The 19,319-nt window shown below is 39.0% G+C and overlaps 1 protein-coding gene across 3 annotated transcripts in view; it reads left to right on the top strand.

The window, feature by feature from the left end:
* PANK2 (pantothenate kinase 2) overlaps positions 1-19,093 on the top strand; it is a 28,046-nt gene extending 8,953 nt beyond the window's left edge. The window contains exons 2-8 of one of the 3 annotated variants that reach the window (XM_060031176.1): positions 4,345-4,697; positions 7,852-8,105; positions 9,175-9,351; positions 12,603-12,726; positions 15,059-15,184; positions 18,279-18,343; positions 18,466-18,819. In XM_060031176.1, coding sequence (XP_059887159.1) covers positions 4,345-4,697; positions 7,852-8,105; positions 9,175-9,351; positions 12,603-12,726; positions 15,059-15,184; positions 18,279-18,343; positions 18,466-18,556 — 1,190 coding nt within the window. In that variant the 3' untranslated portion in view covers positions 18,557-18,819. The other 2 variants (XM_060031174.1, XM_060031175.1) reach the window with 2 other exon arrangements.
* Positions 19,094-19,319: the final 226 nt, after the last annotated feature.

Consider the following 19,319-nt stretch of genomic DNA (forward strand, 5'->3'; position numbering starts at 1 on the left):
TTAATATTTTTTGAAGTATATATCAGGATCATATCAATTATAGTTTTATATGCACATGACATAATTTTTTTGTCCTCTTATAGTGCTTTTTGTTTGTTTGAATTCTTTTCAGTCTGCTAGTATTGTATTTGCTTTCTGTTAACATTTGCTTAATAAAGTGGAGTAACATTGTCCAGGCATTTGTTTTGCTTACCCAAATTCAACTATATAAATGTGGCAAAGCATGGTGACAGTGACTACTCACCGATTTAGTCAGTGAATATATATTGGTTTGGCCAAAAAGTTTGTTCGGGTTTTTGTAAGATGTTACAGAAACCTGAATGAACTTTTTGGCCAACCCAGTAATTGTGATAGAGCTTAGGGATGGTAGATCACTGTTTGGAGGGGCACCTCTTATAATGTGAGCCCTTGATAAATGCAGTATTGGTCTTGAAACATAAGGCTTGACTTTTACTATATCATGTTTCCTAAATGTAAGTCAACCGTTTTGTCAGTCTCCAGTGAGGTGCTTAAGATTTTGATTTATTCATTTTTGACTGAATGCCGTTTTCATCTTAAAGAATCCAACTCCTCTTTATGATGGGACTCTATTGTGGGTGTTTTACCATTTATTTACCTTCAGTCTCCTTGTATTATCTTGTTTTAGATGTATCTTTTTATATAAGCATATAGCTGAATTTTCTTTTCAGTCTGGAAGAAAAATTTGACGTGTCTGTGACTACTGATATGTTTGCATTCATTCCTGTCATTTTTTGTTTTGTATTTACTATACTTTTTTTCCTCTTTGTTTTTGTTTTTCTGTTTTCCAGTACGCGGGCCTGTCACTCCTGTGGCCTCTCCCGTTGCGGAGCACAGGCTCCGGACGCGCAGGCTTAGCAGCCATGGCTCACTGGCCCAGCCGCTCCGCGGCATGTGGGATCTTCCTAGACCGGGGCACGAACCCGTGTCCCCTGCATCGGCAGGCGGACTCTCAACCACTGCGCCACCAGGGAAGCCCTCCTCTTTGTTTTTGAACTGATTTTTTCCCCCTAGTTGTTTGAAGGTCATATGTTCATTTTCTCTTTTTTTGGAGTTGCCTGTAAATTTTTTTTTTTAATTTATTTATTTAAATTTATTTTTGGCTGTGCTGGGTCTTTGTAGCTGCATGGGCTTTCTCTAGTGGCAGCGAGCGGGGGCTACTCTTCATTGTGGTGTGCGGCCTTCTCATTGTGGTGACTTCTTTTGTTGCACAGCATGTGCTCTAGGCACGTGGGCTTCAGTAGTTGTGGCACACGGGCTCAGTAGTTGTGGCTCGCGGGCTCTAGACCACAGGCTCAGTAGTTGTGGCAAACGGGCTTAGTTGCTCCGCAGCATGTGGGATCTTCCTGGACCAGGGCTCGAACCCGTGTCCCCTGCATTGGCAGGTGGATTCTTAACTACCGCGCCACCAGGGAACCCCAACCCCTAAATTTTTAACGCATTTAAACCATCACTTCTTTATTCTTGTTTAGAAATAATCAGAATCTTTATCTTCCGTTCCCCAACGAGACAGAGCTGCTGCTTGCTTTGACTTCCCTCTCCTTTCTCTTCCCTCTTCGACTTCCTATGTTGAAATCATGTAAGTATTTTAGTTGCAGATTGCTTATTTTCCTAAAAGTCAGCGTGTATTGCTTCCTGTGCTTATCATTGTTTATATAGCTCATATCTTCTTGGGTGCTTTAAAAAATTATATTGGAGTGCATCTACTAATTATTTCAGAGAAGGTCTTTGAATAGTAAATGTTGAGCTCTTTCATGTGTAGAAATGTCTTTCTCTTGCACTCCCATTTGAAAGCTGATTTGGCTGGATACGAGTTTCAAATTGTTTTCCTCATAACTTTGCCAGTGCGCTATTGTCTTCTAGCATCTGTGTTACTGATGAAAAGTCTAATTTTACCTTTATGTGATTTATGTATCTTTGTAGGAATTCACTTTTTTCCTTTGGGAGTTTTCAGGGATTTCCTGAAATTTCAATAGGATGTGACTATACATCTCCCCTTTCTACACTTATTAATTTTATTTCAAGCAGCCAATTATTCCTGTCTTCCCCTATCTCCCCCAGAAAATTTCTAGAACTCATATAACACAGATGTTGGACTTTCTGGTTCTGTGTTCTATATATCTATCTTTCTTTCATACTCAAGAGGCATTTTGGGAGAGTTTCTTAGTTTTGTTTTCCATTTGTTTTTTCTGTGCCCATTTTGTTATTAAATGTATCTGTGGAGCTTTATTTTGGAAATAAATATTTCTCCTTTTTTTCTATTATAAAAGTGTCTTTATTGGATACAATTTACATACAATAAAATATATCCATTTAAAGTGTATAGTTCCATACATTTTGACAGATATATACACCCATGAAGCTCCCCTCTTGCCCCCAACAATTAAGATTTGGGTTATTACAGAAAGTTTTCTCCTGCCCCTGTATAGTCCTTCCCTCTCTCACTCCCCCAGCCAGTGATCTGCTATCAGATACAGAAATGATTAGCTTGCATTTTCTAGAGTTTCATATAATGGACTCATATAGTATGTAGCCTTTTGTGCCAAGCTTTTTTCACTCAGCCTGTTTTTGAGAGTCACCTATGTTAAGTATATTGGTGTGTTCCCCGCCCCTGCGCCCCACCCCCTGCCCCGCTCTTTTTGGTTTTGAAAGCTTGTCCCACACCCCCAACTAGGAAATTAACATTGATACAGTTCACAGACCTTGTTTAGATTTAACCAGTTTTACATAAACTCTTGTATGTGTGTATTTAGTTCTATATAATTTTGTCACATGTGTAGATTCTTAACAGCCACAACCACAGCTGGCAATCATTTCTTAATTTCTAATTTTTCTTTATGGTAGCTTATTCATTTTTAAAATTAATTTTTTTATTGAAGTATAGTTGATTTACAATAGCTTATTCATTTTACATGGGTGAAATCTCATTTTACCTTGGAGGATATTTATGATTCTTTTAAAGCCTCCTCTTTGTTCCTGCAACTCTTTCCTTAGATGTTAACTTCTTGGTTTTGTGGTGTTGATTTTTCCCTTTTGGTGATTCTGGTTTATAAAGTGATCATCTCTGGTTTAAGGATTGCTATTCTCCTGTCAGTGGGTGCAGTGTCTGTTTACCAGTCTGTCAGGATGGATTGTAGGGGAGAGATGGGAAATACGGCCAGATGTGGGGGCTCCCCACTTCTGGGTAACAGCAGCTACGTGGATGTGTACTGATGCTTGGGCTCAAGTGCCTGTGCCCAGTGAAGACTTTGCCTCTTTGGAGGAGGGGGAGGGGAGTGTCTGGCCTGTCCAGTTGTGCCAAGTGTATTTCCCCACCATATCACTATGACTGCACCAGAGCTTGCTTCTGTTTCCCCATGGCAGCTACCCCATCGACAGCTTGGATGGAGCACCCATCTGCTCCCCACACCTTCATAGCTGCTCCCAATTTTTATAGCATTTCTCTTTTCAGGGTTCTGGACAGTTATTGCCTCTATCAACTTCATTCTGCTGATGGTATCACTTCTTGTTTCTCAGAATTATTTTAGAAAATCAGTAAGTTTATATCTTTAGTCATTTCTAGGATTTAAGGTGGGAGGAGAAGGCATGTATGGCTAATGCAGTTTATCTTGATCCAGTCTCCTTAAGCCATTTTTTGGGATGGATTTTTTTTTTTTTTTTAGCTCCTCCGCATAGTATGCGGGATCCTAGTTCCCTTACCAGGGATCAAATCTGCGTCCGCTGCATTGGAAGCGCAGGAGTCTTAACCACTGGACTGCCAGGGAAGTCCTGGGATGGATTTTTTGGGATGGATTTTTGGGGAATGGGTATTAACTTTGAAACACCTGTTCCACTGATGGCCATTGAAACCTGATGGATTGGTTGATACCAGGGTTTGAGAGAAATTGACCACTGGAGCTTATATGTTACATAGGGTTGGGAATTTCCTCTAGCCCTAGTTTGAGTACTAAACCAAAGCTCTGAAAAGTCTCAACATTTCTGTAAGGCAAGGGCAAGGATGAAGATTTTCATTCTCAATCTTTTTTTTCAGAGTTGAGGTTAATGAGTAGTCATTTTGCTGTTTTTTAATATTTCTCAGTGCAGTTTGGGCTTGTCTAAGAGGATTGTGTTGGCTTAACGTTGTAATATTTTTCTTCTTGATCTTTGTAATTCTTTTTTTAAGATTTGTTTCCAGATTAGACAGAATCATATTTCTTCTCCCAAAACCCTTTTTGTGTATATAGTTCTTGGAAACCTCAAGGTATGAAATAAATTGTTAATCTAATAAGTGTAAATTTAGTTTTCAGAAAAAAAGCTGTTCTGACTTTTTTTTCCTTCCCCATTTAGTTTTTCCTTGGTTTGGCTTGGATATTGGTGGGACCCTGGTCAAGCTGGTTTATTTTGAACCCAAAGACATCACTGCTGAAGAAGAAGAGGAAGAAGTGGAAAGTCTTAAAAGCATTCGAAAGTACCTGACCTCCAATGTGGCTTATGGGTCCACGGGTATTCGGGACGTGCACCTGGAGCTGAAGGATCTGACTCTGTGTGGACGCAAAGGCAATCTGCACTTTATACGCTTTCCCACTCATGACATGCCTGCTTTTATTCAAATGGGCAGAGATAAAAACTTCTCGAGTCTCCACACTGTCTTTTGTGCCACTGGAGGTGGAGCGTACAAATTTGAGCAGGATTTTCTCACAGTATGCATTTTTTAGCTTATATACAATTTATGGTAATCTGATTGTTAAAAATAATACCAATAGCAAGTGGTGGAATCATTTCCATCTCTAATGGAACTTGAATTTTCTTGAGTCAAGTTAAGATTAAATATCAATTAGTGATAGGAGTTGCCATCTAGAGATTGTTGTATAGTTTACTTTTTGCCCAATTCAGATGAGTTGATGAGAATCAGAAGCACTAACAGCATAGCATTTTGTTGTTCTTTTAGTATGAAAAAATAGTAAAGCTGTAATAAGCACAGGAAGGAACTACCAGTGAGGAACAATATCATTGTCTTGAACAATGTGATTGAAAAATAATTTAAAAAATTAATGTCATTTCATGTTATAAAATTGTTTCCAACGTTATCTACCACATAATTTTTCTTATCCCCCTCATTTGTTTCTTGGCAATTTTACTATTTAGAAATATGAGGAACTCTGGTCCAAAGCAGTGTTTTTCAGGCCTCAGGGTTAGTCAGAGATGGTTGACAGCAGAGTCTGCTCTCCCCAAATGCCTTTTGATGTGTCCTGAGCTGCACACTTGTTAACAGGAGTCTGGATAGTAGGTGGAGTGCCAGTGGGCCCTTGATTTTGTTTTCATTCAGTGAACACTGTGTGTAAGGCCTTGAGGCTAGGTCATTTGAGGGTGGATGTGGGGGTAGATGGGAGAATTGATAGGCGAATTGGTCAAGGCTCTGACCTTCAGAGTGCAGTGTAGATTTAAAATATCTTCAGTGACCATGTTTTTAATGCCACCAATGAGAATGTTATTACAGAGATTCTGCCTTTGCCTATGTTGTTTTTCATTTTCTCCCTGCCCCCAGCCTTGCGTGTCATTGTATGATTTGTGACTTTGTCTTTCTTTGTCCTCTATCTTCTTTCTCCCATAACTGACCATAACCATAATATAGAATTGACATGAATTTTAAAACTGGTTTTGCATTCTTTGCTTGAATTTTCCTTGGTTGTTGGTTTACAGTGGTTTCTTTCCTACCTGTGAGTAAACGGGAAGGTAGGAGGAGAGGAGGTCCCCCTCCTTTGCGGTCACAGTGGACTCTGGATTATAACTGATAGGTAGAGGAGAAAACCTCTCGATTTCTGGGACCCTGTAGAGATGCCTTTGGAACATGTTTGAATACCATTTGGGCTGTTACTGGAGGTTGTGTGCTGTGTGCTAATCCAAGGAGAGGTGCAGAGTAGATTTTAGACTTTAGGGATTGGCTCTTAGGCTGTTGGGATTTCTCATCTGTATGCACCAGCGCTGTCCTTGAAAACTGTGGGAAAATGAAATGCCTAACAAATCCTGTTTGTGCATCTGGAGTAACTATTATCTAATAAACCACAGTGAAGTATTTTTAAAAATATGGAGTTTACCCTGTTTCTTTTTTAATGTGAATCAGATTTCCTCACATTGTATTGAGTTTGCTTGTGGGTGCAACACATACATTATGAGTAACTTGAGTTAGTGAAATAACTTACGTATTTGGTCATCTGACTGTCAATTAGGCTGGGATTCATTAGGATTAATAGCACAGCAGGGTACTTCAGGTAACATGAATTATGGGAAAGATAAAAGGAGGTATTGGTTTGACATACAATGGCAGAAAACTACTTTTATTCCAGTAGGCTACCAGTGTAAAATGATTTTGCTTTGACATGAAAGTGCTGACACTTGAGATTCAAGTGTCAGGAAATCAGAATTGAATTCATTGTGGCAGGGAGGGCATGGGCAGATAAAATAAGGACAGTGATGAACGTTTTCAAGGGCTTGGGTTTCCTCAGAGGAGTAATTTAATATTCGTAATTAGGGATTACTTAAGGATTAAGGTGAAGTTACCTATTAACTTCCATCTCCTTTGGATCAAAGTAAATTGAGTATAATGTAATCAAATGAGAGTTGAATTAAAGGGGGAGGACTTGCAGGGCTAAACTTGGTTTTAAACAGAAATAGGTGCTTTAGGGGTTTGAGGCATCTTTGTATTTGTCACATATATTGAGTAGGTAGATAATGCTGGTAGCATTCAAATGGGTTAGAAGTTCATAGAGTAAAAAGTGAAAGTTGTTTTATATCATCTCTGCAAAGTTACCACAGTTAAAAGTTCATGTATCTTTTTAGTTTTTCTGTGCATGACTGTGTATGACACATACACGTGCATATAAATATGGTTTTAAAGTAAGGCAAATTGGATCATGTTGTATAAAATATTTCTCAGCTTGTTTTGTTTTTTTTTTTGACTAAAAACATGTCTTGGAGTTCTTCCCACTTCAATTCTTAATTGAATAAAGATCCTCTTCATTCTCGGGACTTCCCTGGTGGTCCAGTGGTGAAGACTGCACTCCCACTGTAGGGGGCACGGGTTCGATCCCTGGTCGGGGAAGTAACATCCTGCATGCTTTGCGGCGTGGCCAAAAAAAAAAAAAGTATATATATTGATATATATGTATGTTTGTATAAAGATCCTCTTCATTCTTAATTGCTATACAATGTTCCGTAATATGAATAATAATTTAATTATCCCTTTATTAATTATTTAGATGAAATTAAGTTGATAACAATGTTTTAAATTTTGATTCTGCTAAACTCCCCACATCCCTTGAGGCTGTAATCAGTTTAAATAGTGAAGTATTTTACTTTCTAATTGGATACTTTCAGTCCTTTGGCTGCAGATTATTAATAATAAAGTGTGGCCTACTTTGATACTGCTCTATAGCCTTGAAGATGGTCTTTGGAAGGTAGATGTTGGATTCCTTGTGGCTCCTGCCATGTGTTTCCAGCTCCTTGCATCATTTAGACTTCTTAGAGTCTGCTTTCTGATGGGGCTGTGCTTTCAGCTGTGCTCCTGCCTCATGGTCCCCGTAAGCAGACATCTTGTTTTCTGCTTGGGTTTTGGCACATTTCTCCAGCTGCTGCGGTGGTTTGAATGTATTGGGTCTGTGGGAGCAGAATTCTGTCTTGTCAGTCCATCCCTATGTTTGTTGTCTCCAGATCTGTTTTGTAAAGCAAGCACAAATAGTACACATCCATGAGCACTTTTATGGTTTGTCTTATGTAGAGGGGAATGCCTTATTAAACAGAGTTTTTATTTCTGCTTGGCTTGTTAAAAAATCTGAATACATTTTTATTTCATTACAGATAGGTGATCTTCAGCTTTGCAAACTTGATGAACTAGATTGCTTAATAAAAGGAATTTTATATATTGACTCAGTTGGATTCAATGGACGGTCACAGTGCTATTACTTTGAAAACCCTGCTGATTCCGAAAAATGTCAGAAGTTACCATTTGATTTGAGAAATCCATACCCTCTGCTCCTGGTGAACATTGGCTCTGGAGTTAGCATCTTAGCAGTATATTCCAAAGATAATTATAAGCGGGTCACAGGTACCAGGTATGTCTTTTATATAAAGGTCATTGTTTATTCTTGATATCATAATGGGTTAAAACTGAGTTTTCAGGTACTGCATGTAAGAACATCTTCAAGAACCTGTTAAAATTATGTGAAAGATATGTTTCTCTGGGATTGTGCAAGCAAATATTGTTTCTCTGTGGAAATTCTGATTTCATGATCTACTTTTCTTTAATCTCTATTGCTGAAGATTTCACTAGCATAGTTTCATAAAACATCTCATCAGCAGACTCATTGAGCCCAAGGTCCCTGCCCTCAGATAGTGTTATGATATGCATATACCATAAAGTAACCAAAGCTACTAGGTAGCATTTATAAGGAGAAGGCAAGGCAAGATCCCAGCTTTGAACTAGTTTAGATTTTACATGTATCCACACATACACATGGCCAGGGGATGTCGTGAGATCTAGAAGTTGAGGTACTGAGCAGTAGAAAAATATTTGGGGGAGGGTAGTCTGAAAAGGGAGGATTAGGTGGCAGATGAGAATGAATACCTTTTGGTTTAAGGATCAGCGATCACTTGAGGAAAAACAGGAGCTGGGGATTGGGATAAACAAGTTTTTGAACAGGTGTCAGTTAAAGAATGAGAGGAGTAATTTTGGGAGAGAAAACACATTCATGGAGGAGTTCTAGTCGGGTAAGGGGGGCTGATGACCCAGGGTGACAAGATGCTTGGATGAGGATGACTCGGGGCTTGCACTTGGAGAGAGAAAGGGAAGAGGTGCCACCATGGCCCTGGTGGGCTGATCTGCACCTGAGGCTCCTAGTATTCAGCAGGTGCCCAGACTGCATTGGGGACATGGGTAAAGAAGTGGGCCCTGTGTTTTGCTGCTTTGTTTGCTTGGCTTATGTGAATATGGTATCTTCAAGGTGTCCATTAGACACTTTATTTTTACCTTTTCACAGACTTGTTTCCTACTTAGTGGCATCTGTATGATTGGGATGGGGCAAGCGTGGGTTGATACATGAATATGGTTTTGGATTCATAAATATTACCTGCCTATTCTTATTTTGAAAAATGTTATAATACTATGTTTGTTTTTAATCACAGTCTTGGAGGAGGAACTTTTTTTGGTCTTTGCTGTCTTCTTACTGGCTGTACCACATTTGAAGAAGCTCTTGAAATGGCATCACGTGGAGATAGCACCAAAGTGGATAAACTAGTACGAGACATTTATGGAGGGGACTATGAGAGGTTTGGACTGCCAGGCTGGGCTGTGGCTTCAAGGTAAGGGAAAGGGACGTGTGTGCTCTAAGAAATACAAGGTAATACAGTGGAATATTATCAGCCATAAAGAAGAACAAAATAATGCCATTTGCAGCAACATGGGTGGATGGACCTAGAGATTCTTGTACTGAGTGAAGTAAGTCAGACAGAGGAGGACAAATACCATGTGATATCACTTTATATATGGAATCTTAAAAAAGGCTACAAATGAACTTATCTACAAAACCAAAATAGAGTTACAGATGTAGAAAATAAACTTATGGTTACGGAGGGGTAAGGGATGGGGAAGGAAGAATTGGAAGATTGGGATTGGCACATACACACTACTATATATAAAACAGATGACTAATAAGGACCTACTGTATAGCACAGGGAACTCTATTCAATACTCTGTAATGGCCTATATGGGAAAAGAATCTAAAAAAGAGTGGCTATATTTATTTGTATAACAGATTCACTTTGCTGTACACCTGAAACTAACATAGCATTTTAAATCATTTATACCCCAATTAAAAAAAAATACAGGAATAAAATATTAAGTATTGGGTATATCTTTTACCCTTTAAATAGCTTTACATACTATGAAGTCACCTGTTTAAAGTGTGCAATTTAGTAGTTTCTAGTATATTTATAGAATTCTGCAGCCATCTTCATAATACAATTTTGAAACATTTTAATCATTCCAGAAAGAAACTTTGTATCTGTTAGCTGTCACTCTCCATTCCCCCACCCACAGTCCCTAGTAAACACTAGTCTATTTTCTGTCTCTCTATGGCATCATACAATATGTGATTTTTGTGACTGGGTTCTTTCACTCAGCATAGTATTTTCAAGGTTCATCCATGTAGTGGCATGAATCAGTACTTTGTTCCTTTTTACTACAGAATAATATTCTTTGTATGGATATACAATGTTGTCTTTATCCATTTATCAGTTGATTATCTTTTGGGTTGCTTCAACTCTTTGGTTTATTATGAATAATGGGGCTATAAACATTCATGTACAAGTCTTTGTGTGGACATATGTTTTTAATTCTCTTGGGTATATACCTAGGAGTGGAATTGCTGGGTCATATGGTAACTCAGTATTTAATCTTTTGAGGAACTGTCAAACTGTTGTCCAAAGTGGCTGTACCATTTTACAGTTTCACCAGCAGTATATAAGAGTTTAAATTTCTCTACATCCTTGCCAATACTTGTTATTGTCTGTCTTTCGGGTTTTAATTGCCTTAATAGGTGTAAGGGGATCTCTCATTTTGATTTGCACTTCCCTGATGACTGATGGTGTTGAACATCTTTTAATATACTTATTGGCTCTTTATTTTCTTTGGAGAAATGTCTGTTCAAGTCTTTGCTCATTTTTTAGTTGGATTCTTTGTCTTTTTATTATTGAATTGTAAGAATTCTTATATATTTTGGATACAGGTCCTTTATCAAGTATATAATTTGCAAATATTTTCTCCCAGTCTGTTGGTTGTCTTTTCACTTCTTGATGGTGGCCTTTGCAGCATAGAAGTTTTAAATTTTGATGAACTCATTCTTATCTATCTTCTCTCTCATCACTTTGCCTTTGGTGTCATGTATAAGAAATCATTGCCTAACCTAAGATCATGAAGACTGACTTCTGTATTTTTTTCTAAGCATTTTATAGTTTTAGCTCTTACATTTAGGTCTATGATCCATTTTGAGTTCATTCTTGTGTGTGGTGTGAGGTAGAGGTTCAGATTCATTCTTTTGCATGTGGCTATATAGGATATATAGTTGTCCCAGCACCATTTGTTGGATAGACTATTATTTCCCCATTGAATTCTCTCAGCCCCTTTGTTGAAAATCACTTGACCATAAATGTATGGGTTTATTTTTGGACTCTCATTTCTATTGCATTGATCTGTATTTCTATCCTTATGCCAGTACCACACTGCTTTGATTACTGTAGCTTTGTAGTACCAAGTTTTGAGACTGAGAAGAGTGAGTCCTTCAACTTAATCTTCTTTTTCAAGATTATTTTGGCTAACCTGGGTCCCTTGACATTCCATGTGAATTTTAGGATCAGCTTGTTGATAATCTGCACTAAAAGGCAACTGGGATTTTGACAGGGATTGTGTTGAGTCTGTTAGGTCACTTTGGAAAGTATTGCCATCCTAACACTATCAGATCTTCTGACCCAAGAAGATAGAATGTCTTTCCATTTAGATCATTGCTGTCATTTACCAATGTTTTGTAGTTTTCAGTGTACAAGTGTTGTTCTCTTGTTAAATATATTCCTAAGCATTTTAGTCTCTTTGATGCTATTATAAATGGAATTGTTTTCTTAATTTCATTTTTGGATTGTTTAGAAATACAGTTGCTTCTTTGTGTATTGGGGCACATGGTTTTTAATAATAGAAAAGGCACTCATATACATGTTTGTTGACTAATTTTAGGTACTTTGTAAATGCTGTAGATTTAATTTTCTATGTTTGTAGCATCTGCTCAATGATAATCAGTTCCTTTTCTGATTGGTTGGGTTTGTGATCAGGTCATAGTTATTTAGATATCAATTCTGCTGGTCAGGTACTTTGAAATACCTGATCTTCTAGGGAAATCTGAAACTCTTAAATAGTTTACTCAAGGACTCAGCTGTCAGATAAAGCAGTTTACCAGATGTGAATGTGACCATTTAGCTGAGTGGAACAGCTGTGCAGTTGGGGGCGAATTGCTAATTGAGGCATCTTCCTGAAATTTAGCCTGGTTGCAGAAGGAGCATGGTGCCTTCTATGGATCTGAATATGCAGATACGTGGCGTCAAAGCTAGATTTCAGTGGAAACCACAGGGAAAGCCATTTGCTCATTCAGAATGCTTGGGGTGTGGGAATTCCCTGGCAGTCCAGTGGTTAGGAGTCCGAGCTTCCACTGCAGGGGCCATGGGTTTGATCCCTGGCCAGGGAACTAAGATCCCACAAGCCATGCAGCATGACCAAAAATAAAATAAAATAAAATAAAATAAAAGTTCATTAAAAAAAAATTTGAGGAAAAAACTAAAAACTAAACTAAACTAAAATTCTTTGTCATATTATTTTAAAAAAAAAGAATGCTTGAGTTCTTGAAGTTGCATTTCTATTTGAGCAGATGCTCTGTTATTTTGTAATAAAATGTTTGAATATTTGAACAGTGGTGCCCTGAAAGTTACTTTTGTCTTAGTAAAGTAACATTAAGTTCTATTGAGCTGTGTTGCCTTTGGTTTAGCAATGAGATATTTTTTTTCCATTATAGCTTTGGAAACATGATGAGCAAGGAGAAGCGAGAAGCTGTGAGTAAAGAGGACCTTGCCAGAGCGACTTTGATCACCATCACCAACAACATTGGCTCAATAGCAAGAATGTGTGCCCTTAATGAAGTAAGGGGACATGGATTTTTTTAGTTGCTCTGAGGAAAATACAGAACTTACTATGTGGGCCCCGCCTTGTATACGTCTGTTTTCTCTGAACAGTACCTAAATGTAGTCGTAAGTGGTGGAGTTTGTTTCATTGGCAAAGTTAAAACGTTTCACCTGTAGATTAGTCTTAACACATTTTTTTGTCCTTACTCAAGATAAACACTGCTACTATCTAGAAGTAGAGGAAAAGTAGAGGAAGGTAGGGAAGGTAGCCAGTATTGCAGATGATGGGGACTGTTGGGTGGTGGTGATGGATGGCCATGCTGAATCTAGACGCCACGCCCACTGTTGAGCTCTAGAGTCCCTGGGAATGAATCCAGAGGAAGGCACTGAAGCTGGGAGAAGACTGAGTGGGCCGAGGAATGCCCACCCTGCTCCGCCTCCACTGCAGCAGAGCTGTCTTTGTGCTTTCAGCTTCTTTACAGTGCTGCCTTGTAGCATTCAGGTCAAGCAGCATTGTACAGGGCTATGAAAGAACTAAGAATGACCTTCCCTTGGGGATCCAGTTGGTGCAGCTTTATAGCTTATCCCTATTTATACACTTTTGTTTAAAATTATTCTTTTAAATAGATAATATAAGCATGTGATTTAAAAAGGAAACCTCAAGAGGTACAAAAGGGTTGTCTCATTTTTAGTTAAAAATACTGTATCAGTATGAAGAAATTAAGAATTCTTTATTTGAATATTTTAACACTTCTGTTTTCTTTGTTGCATGTTCCTTTAAGTCCTGTGCTTATGTATTTTAAGATATTTTAGTTGGTGTACATACCATTCTATGTTTTTTACTTAAATATTATAAATTGCATGGTTGTATAGTTGATTACTTTTTATGTCATAAGTCATTCACATAGAACTGGGCATTTGGTTGCTTGCCAATGATAGCTCTGCAGTAAAGCTTTTTTTTTTTTTTTTTTTTTTTGCGGTACGCGGGCCCCTCACTGTTGTGGCCTCTCCCGTTGCGGAGCACAGGCTCCAGACGCGCAAGGCTCAGCGGCCATGGCTCACGGGCCCAGCCACTCCGTGGCATATGGGATCTTCCCGCACCGGGGCACGAACCCGTGTCCCCAACCCGTGTCCCCTGCATTGGCAGGCGAACTCTCAACCACTGCGCCACCAGGGAAGCCCGCAGTAAAGCATTTTTAAGCATGAAGCTGTTCCTTGGATGGATTTATTCTTGATAAGAGACTTATTCAGGAGTGAGATTTCTCATCTAAAGAATATCATACTTATGAATTGTGATAGGTATTGCCAAGATGCTTTGCACAAGGGCTGCACCAATTTAGATCGTTTTTAGCAATGAATGAATGGATTGGTTTTACCACAACTTGACTAATATTGGGGGTAGAATTTCAGTTAGTTGTTTGTTTTGCTAACTTTTTTTTATGGTGCCAATTTAAAATACAGTTTTATTTAAGACATTGCATTTTCCACTTAAAATACAGTGCTTATAAAGTGCAATGTTATTTCCTTTCCCTGTATACATATTCACTGTTCAAGTATCAAGAATGCCCAGTTTACTATAGCAGCTCAGCTTTAAAACTGCCTTGGAATTTGCTACACATTTGGGTCCTTCAGTGTTTTTTGTGAAACAATGCTAAATCTATACTGGGTTGGCTTAATCAACCTCTTCAGTGGTGGGTGCGGAGGAGGCACCACCAGATGGAGGAGCTCGGCCCCCAGGCATTCCTCCTGGTGTGTGCCTCCTGCACTCTCTGGTACAGCTTGGTAATGATGGAGTTGCAGATTTTTTTCCAGCTCCTTCTGCTGATGTTCGAATTCTTCCTTCTCCGCAGGATGTAAGATCTTGGGTCACTCAGACATCCAAGGAAGGAAGCTGCCAACATCTGGAGTTCTTTGCTAACTTTTAATGGATCTAAAATTTTACTTTTTTTGCTCACTTAGTGAGGTTGAATTTTTTTGTCTGTGATATTTCTTGTATAATTTGCCTATTTGTGTTACTTTTCTTCTTTGAATTGGGTCTTAATATTTTTTACTTATCTGTATAAAACTTTTTATTTAATTGTAGTTATGTTTGTCATATTTAATTCAAATGCTTTTCCTAATCTGTATTCTCCTGTGACATTTTCTGGCATACTTTGAAGTAGGTTTAGAGTTGTCTGGGGGTCAAATTTAAGTAGCCCTGGATCAACTGGATTAAATGTAAATACTTTTTTTTGATCAGCAGTCAACTTGCTGCTAAAAACTATGTACATGGTACTCTCTTTGGGGTAGCTTTTATGAGAGAACAGAAATTAAGATGAAAACTAATTGTCTTTTTTTTTGATGTGCTCAGAACATTAACCAGGTGGTATTTGTTGGAAATTTCTTGAGAATTAATACGATCGCCATGCGGCTTTTGGCATATGCTTTGGATTATTGGTCCAAGGGACAGTTGAAAGCACTTTTTTCGGAACATGAGGTAAGCAGACTTACTTCCTGTGACATGTTACCTTCATAAAGGGCATGCAGTTCATGCTGCGCTGGAATTTGAAGTAGTACTTATTTGTTTCTGTACTTGTATAATATGGGTTAACTTTGGTCATGTTCAAAAGCTGTTTCTTACCTGATTTAATGTAAGGTAGATATTTGGTTAATTTAATTTTGAGCTTCAGTTTTAAAGAAGAAAGTCTTGATAAACAGCCAGCTATATTACAGATGCCATATTCTTTTCTGAACCGTCCTTTATATTTTCCCCATTGCAATTTGTACTTACTTTGTAAATGCACTTACTCTGAGTTCTTTTTTCATTTTTTGATGTCAGTGTTTATGTATTGATGTAGTTCATGTGCCAGTTTACCAGTTATTTAAGATGTATGTTCTAAAAACAACTAGATCAGTAAAAAGCATTCCAGGGTTAGAGCCACACTATCATAAGAACATAACACATAGACAGGCTATGTGGAAAAGAATAACTGAGTTGCTCAACCTGATAATCCTATTTTGGAAAGTGCCTTTCTGTTTTTCAGTTTGAGGAACAGAACCAGAGCTATGGAAGGGACTTTCTCTTTCCTCCCCTTGGTTGTGGGGCAGTTGGACTCTTTAAAGTGTTAAAGTGGATTGTAGATAGTGTTATTATGAACATTTTTCAGAATTGTATTTGCCTATTTACTTTAACAGTGTTTCTATGAATTGACAGAAATCAAAGTAGGATTTGAAGTAATATGAAGAGGCTGTTTTTTCTTTTAAGGTTGCTTTAAGTTTTTCCTTTTAAGTTGCTTAAGTTCATAGTTAAAACCCAAAGTGCATAATTCCCCATATCAAAAAGCTTAAAGTTTAAGTTATCTAACTTTCTTTTTACCTCTAATCTTATTATATTAGTAAATCAGTACTGAATTATCAGTTTCTTATAACTTTTATATGCATCTTGCTTTTTGTGATCTTTGACCTGTTTTATTTTGCTTAATATTAGAATAAAAATAAATCCTGTTTAATGCTGTATCTTAGTATAACTTGCCTCCTGCTGAGTTTCTACCTCTTTTGAACCTTTTTCAAGGCAGAATGTGGAGGTTTCTTAGGTTAACTTTTTTTTTTTAAGTTACGTCTTCATATCGTAATAATTACGACATGAACCCTTTATGTTTTGTTTTTCCCATTTTGACTTCCTCTCTGGTTAGCCTGTTGGCTCTGTTTGTCTCTGTGTTTTCCATTTACATTCGTGCCTCTGGCTCTAATGTCGATCTCTGTACTTCTGGAACTCTGATTATTTTAGGTTCTCTGAGTCATGAAATATTCTCCTGTCTGCACACTGAAGTCAGTGTGTCTACTGTTGTGAAAGCTTTGTATAGATTCTTCTCAAGCCTTTCTCTTTCATTGTTTACTGTTCTCATCTTACACTTCTTGGCTTGTAACAACCTCTGTCTTTTACTAGATAGTAGCTTTTGGGTCTTCAGTGGAACTCACTATAATGGTTAACTTTATCCCTTCTTCTTTTGTGGTAAAATAAAACACAGATACAGAAAACCACTTTATATGTAAAGCTAACTGTTACCAAGTGAACACCCTTGGGACTTCCTTGGCGGTCCAGCAGTTAAAGCTGTGTGCTTCCACTGCAGGGGGCATAGGTTCCATCCCTGGTCAGGGAACTAAGTTCCTGCGTGCTGCGGCCAAAAAAATTAAAAAAATAAAATAAAATAAATAAAGTGAACACCCTTGAATTCTGTCCTCTGGCTGTAATTGTGGGTTTCTGAGTGTGGCTGAGTCTTGCTCAGTTGTGTCCCTTCTACAGTTTCTGACTTTCTCTCATAATACATTCATGTGGCTGCTTACTTATTTATTTTTTATTATTTTTAATATTTATTTACTTGGCTGCGTCAGGTCTTAGTTGCGGCAAACGGGATCTTCGTTGTGGCATGCGGTATCTTTCTTTTTGGCATGCGGGCTGTTTGTTGCAGTGCGCAGGCTTTTCTAGTTGAGGTGTGCGGGCGAGTGCATGGGCTCTGTAGTTGTGGTGCACGGGCTTAGTTGCACTGCGGCATGTGGGATCTTAGTTCCCTGACCAGGGATTGAACCTGTGTTCCCTGTATCGGAAGGCAGATGCTTAACCACTGGACCACTGGGGAAGTCCCCGTGGCTGCTTATTTTTAAAGCCAAAAAAGAGTGAAAGGGCAGGCCTCTCTGTTGTGTGGCCACATGTTCTTTGGAGAAGCTTTTCTTGGAAAATAGACTAAACCTTAGTTATTTATATTTCAGAGACTTCTCATGTGTTCTTTTTTTTAAAAAAAATTATTTATTTATGGCTGAGTTGGGTCTTCGTTACAGTGCGTGGGCTTCTTATTTTGGTGGCTTCTCTTGTTGCGGAGCACGGGCTCTAGAGTGCAGGCTCAGTAGTTGTAGCGCACTGGCTTGGTTACTCCGCGGCATGTGGGATCTTCCGGACCAGGACTCGAACCCGTGTCCCCTGCATTGGCAGGCAGATTCTTAACCACTGTGCCACCAGGGAAGTCCCTCATATGTTCTTCTAATCCATAGCAGGTCTTCCAGGATCTTCCCATATTCCTTTTTCAGTCACTTCTTTCTTTCTTACAGTACTTTACTGTCTGATTGCATCCTTTGGAGACCTTGATGAATTCTGTATCGTTGTACGATTATTCTCTGATTCCTGCTGATTTCTGCCAGTATGGGTTTTGCCTCATTTTCTTTTATATTTAATCCTTGTTTAGGTTTCTTGTTTGGGTTGTCATGTCTTGGTTGTATTTGGCCTTGATTACTTACTTCAGGAGATGGTCCTGTCTGTCTCATGCCTCTGCCTTCCGCTCAGTTGCTTCTGTTCTTCAGATGTTGCTCCTCTGTCCTCACCCTTCTCTACACGTTGCCTGAAGGTTCTGTTGTCCAATTCTCTGCTGCTCACCTCTGCCAGTACTGCCCTGACTGCTGCTCCGCTCCAAATCCAGACATCCGGTGACTTTCTGGGTGTAGCTGCTTGGCTGCCTGGGGCACCTCAGCTTTGCACATCCTGTTTGGAACCCTCTTCCTTGCTCTCCACATCTCTTGCTCCTGTGTCCTTGTTCTCTCAGGGGTGGTGTGACCGGATGTATGGGAGGGACATCAACATGTCTGCCACCCTCATCCGCTTCTTCAGGTGAGTCTTGAACCCATCCCACCCCCATCTTTCCACCCTCAGCCCAGCTAGCCCTCGCCCTCTGTGACCTGTCCCCGCTTCTCCTTCATTGCACTTCATGTCTCATCTTCCCTTCATTCCAGAGTTGTCTGGAAATGCTCCAGGCCCCCCTGTTGCTTCTCACCGCCTCATTCTGCAGGAGACGGCCCAGGTACCGTCCTTTACCAGGGGTAACTGGGCTGCTCTGGGCCTCATAACTTGTGGAGCCCCAATTGTGGGCTCTGGTCTGATGTGCCAGAGTGTCCTTCCCCCGCTGCCTGGGAGCTCTGCAGAGCTTCTCTGCTCCCAGGCTGGCCTTGGGCTCAGCAAAATGGGAGTCAGGAAATGGGTGTCAGGAATTAAGGGCTGTGTTGGCTTTAATGCTAGTAATCATATTTATGGTAATTTAAATAAGTCAAAGGAGAATTGCTCTTATTTTTTTCTTTCTTTTTTTTTTTTTTCAGGGTTATTTTGGAGCTGTTGGAGCACTCCTTGAGCTATTGAAGATCCCCTGATTGTTACCTGGGGAGGGGTTCCTGGAACCTTCCACAATGGGATTTGTGGACTTGTTTTTTTAAGAGACTTACTCAGTTTTATGATTGTGTACTACCTGAATCAAAGCGAGAAAGGACAAATGTATTTTTCTAAGTCTTCAAGATAAATCTTAATAACCAGTAAGGAAAGATACATATTAAAAAAAAAAAAAGTGGACCATGTCCATGTCGGTGAGAATTCTCTGTATTTAAGTTGCTCTTCAGTATAGCTTTGTTCAACTTGCTGTGTATTTTTGAAATTCAGCATCACTTGTGGAGCCACTTCAGGGGAGGAGAGCTGTTCTGTGTTCAACGGGCTGTGGTTTTGTATCCTGTTGAACTAGCTAAATGTAAGGCAAGCTATTGATACTATGTATTATAATCTAATCACAATTTTATCAGTGAGGCCTTGGAGATCATCTTAA

The sequence above is a fragment of the Delphinus delphis genome, chromosome 15 (assembly GCF_949987515.2).
Source record: "Delphinus delphis chromosome 15, mDelDel1.2, whole genome shotgun sequence".
Taxonomy (NCBI): domain Eukaryota; kingdom Metazoa; phylum Chordata; class Mammalia; order Artiodactyla; family Delphinidae; genus Delphinus; species Delphinus delphis.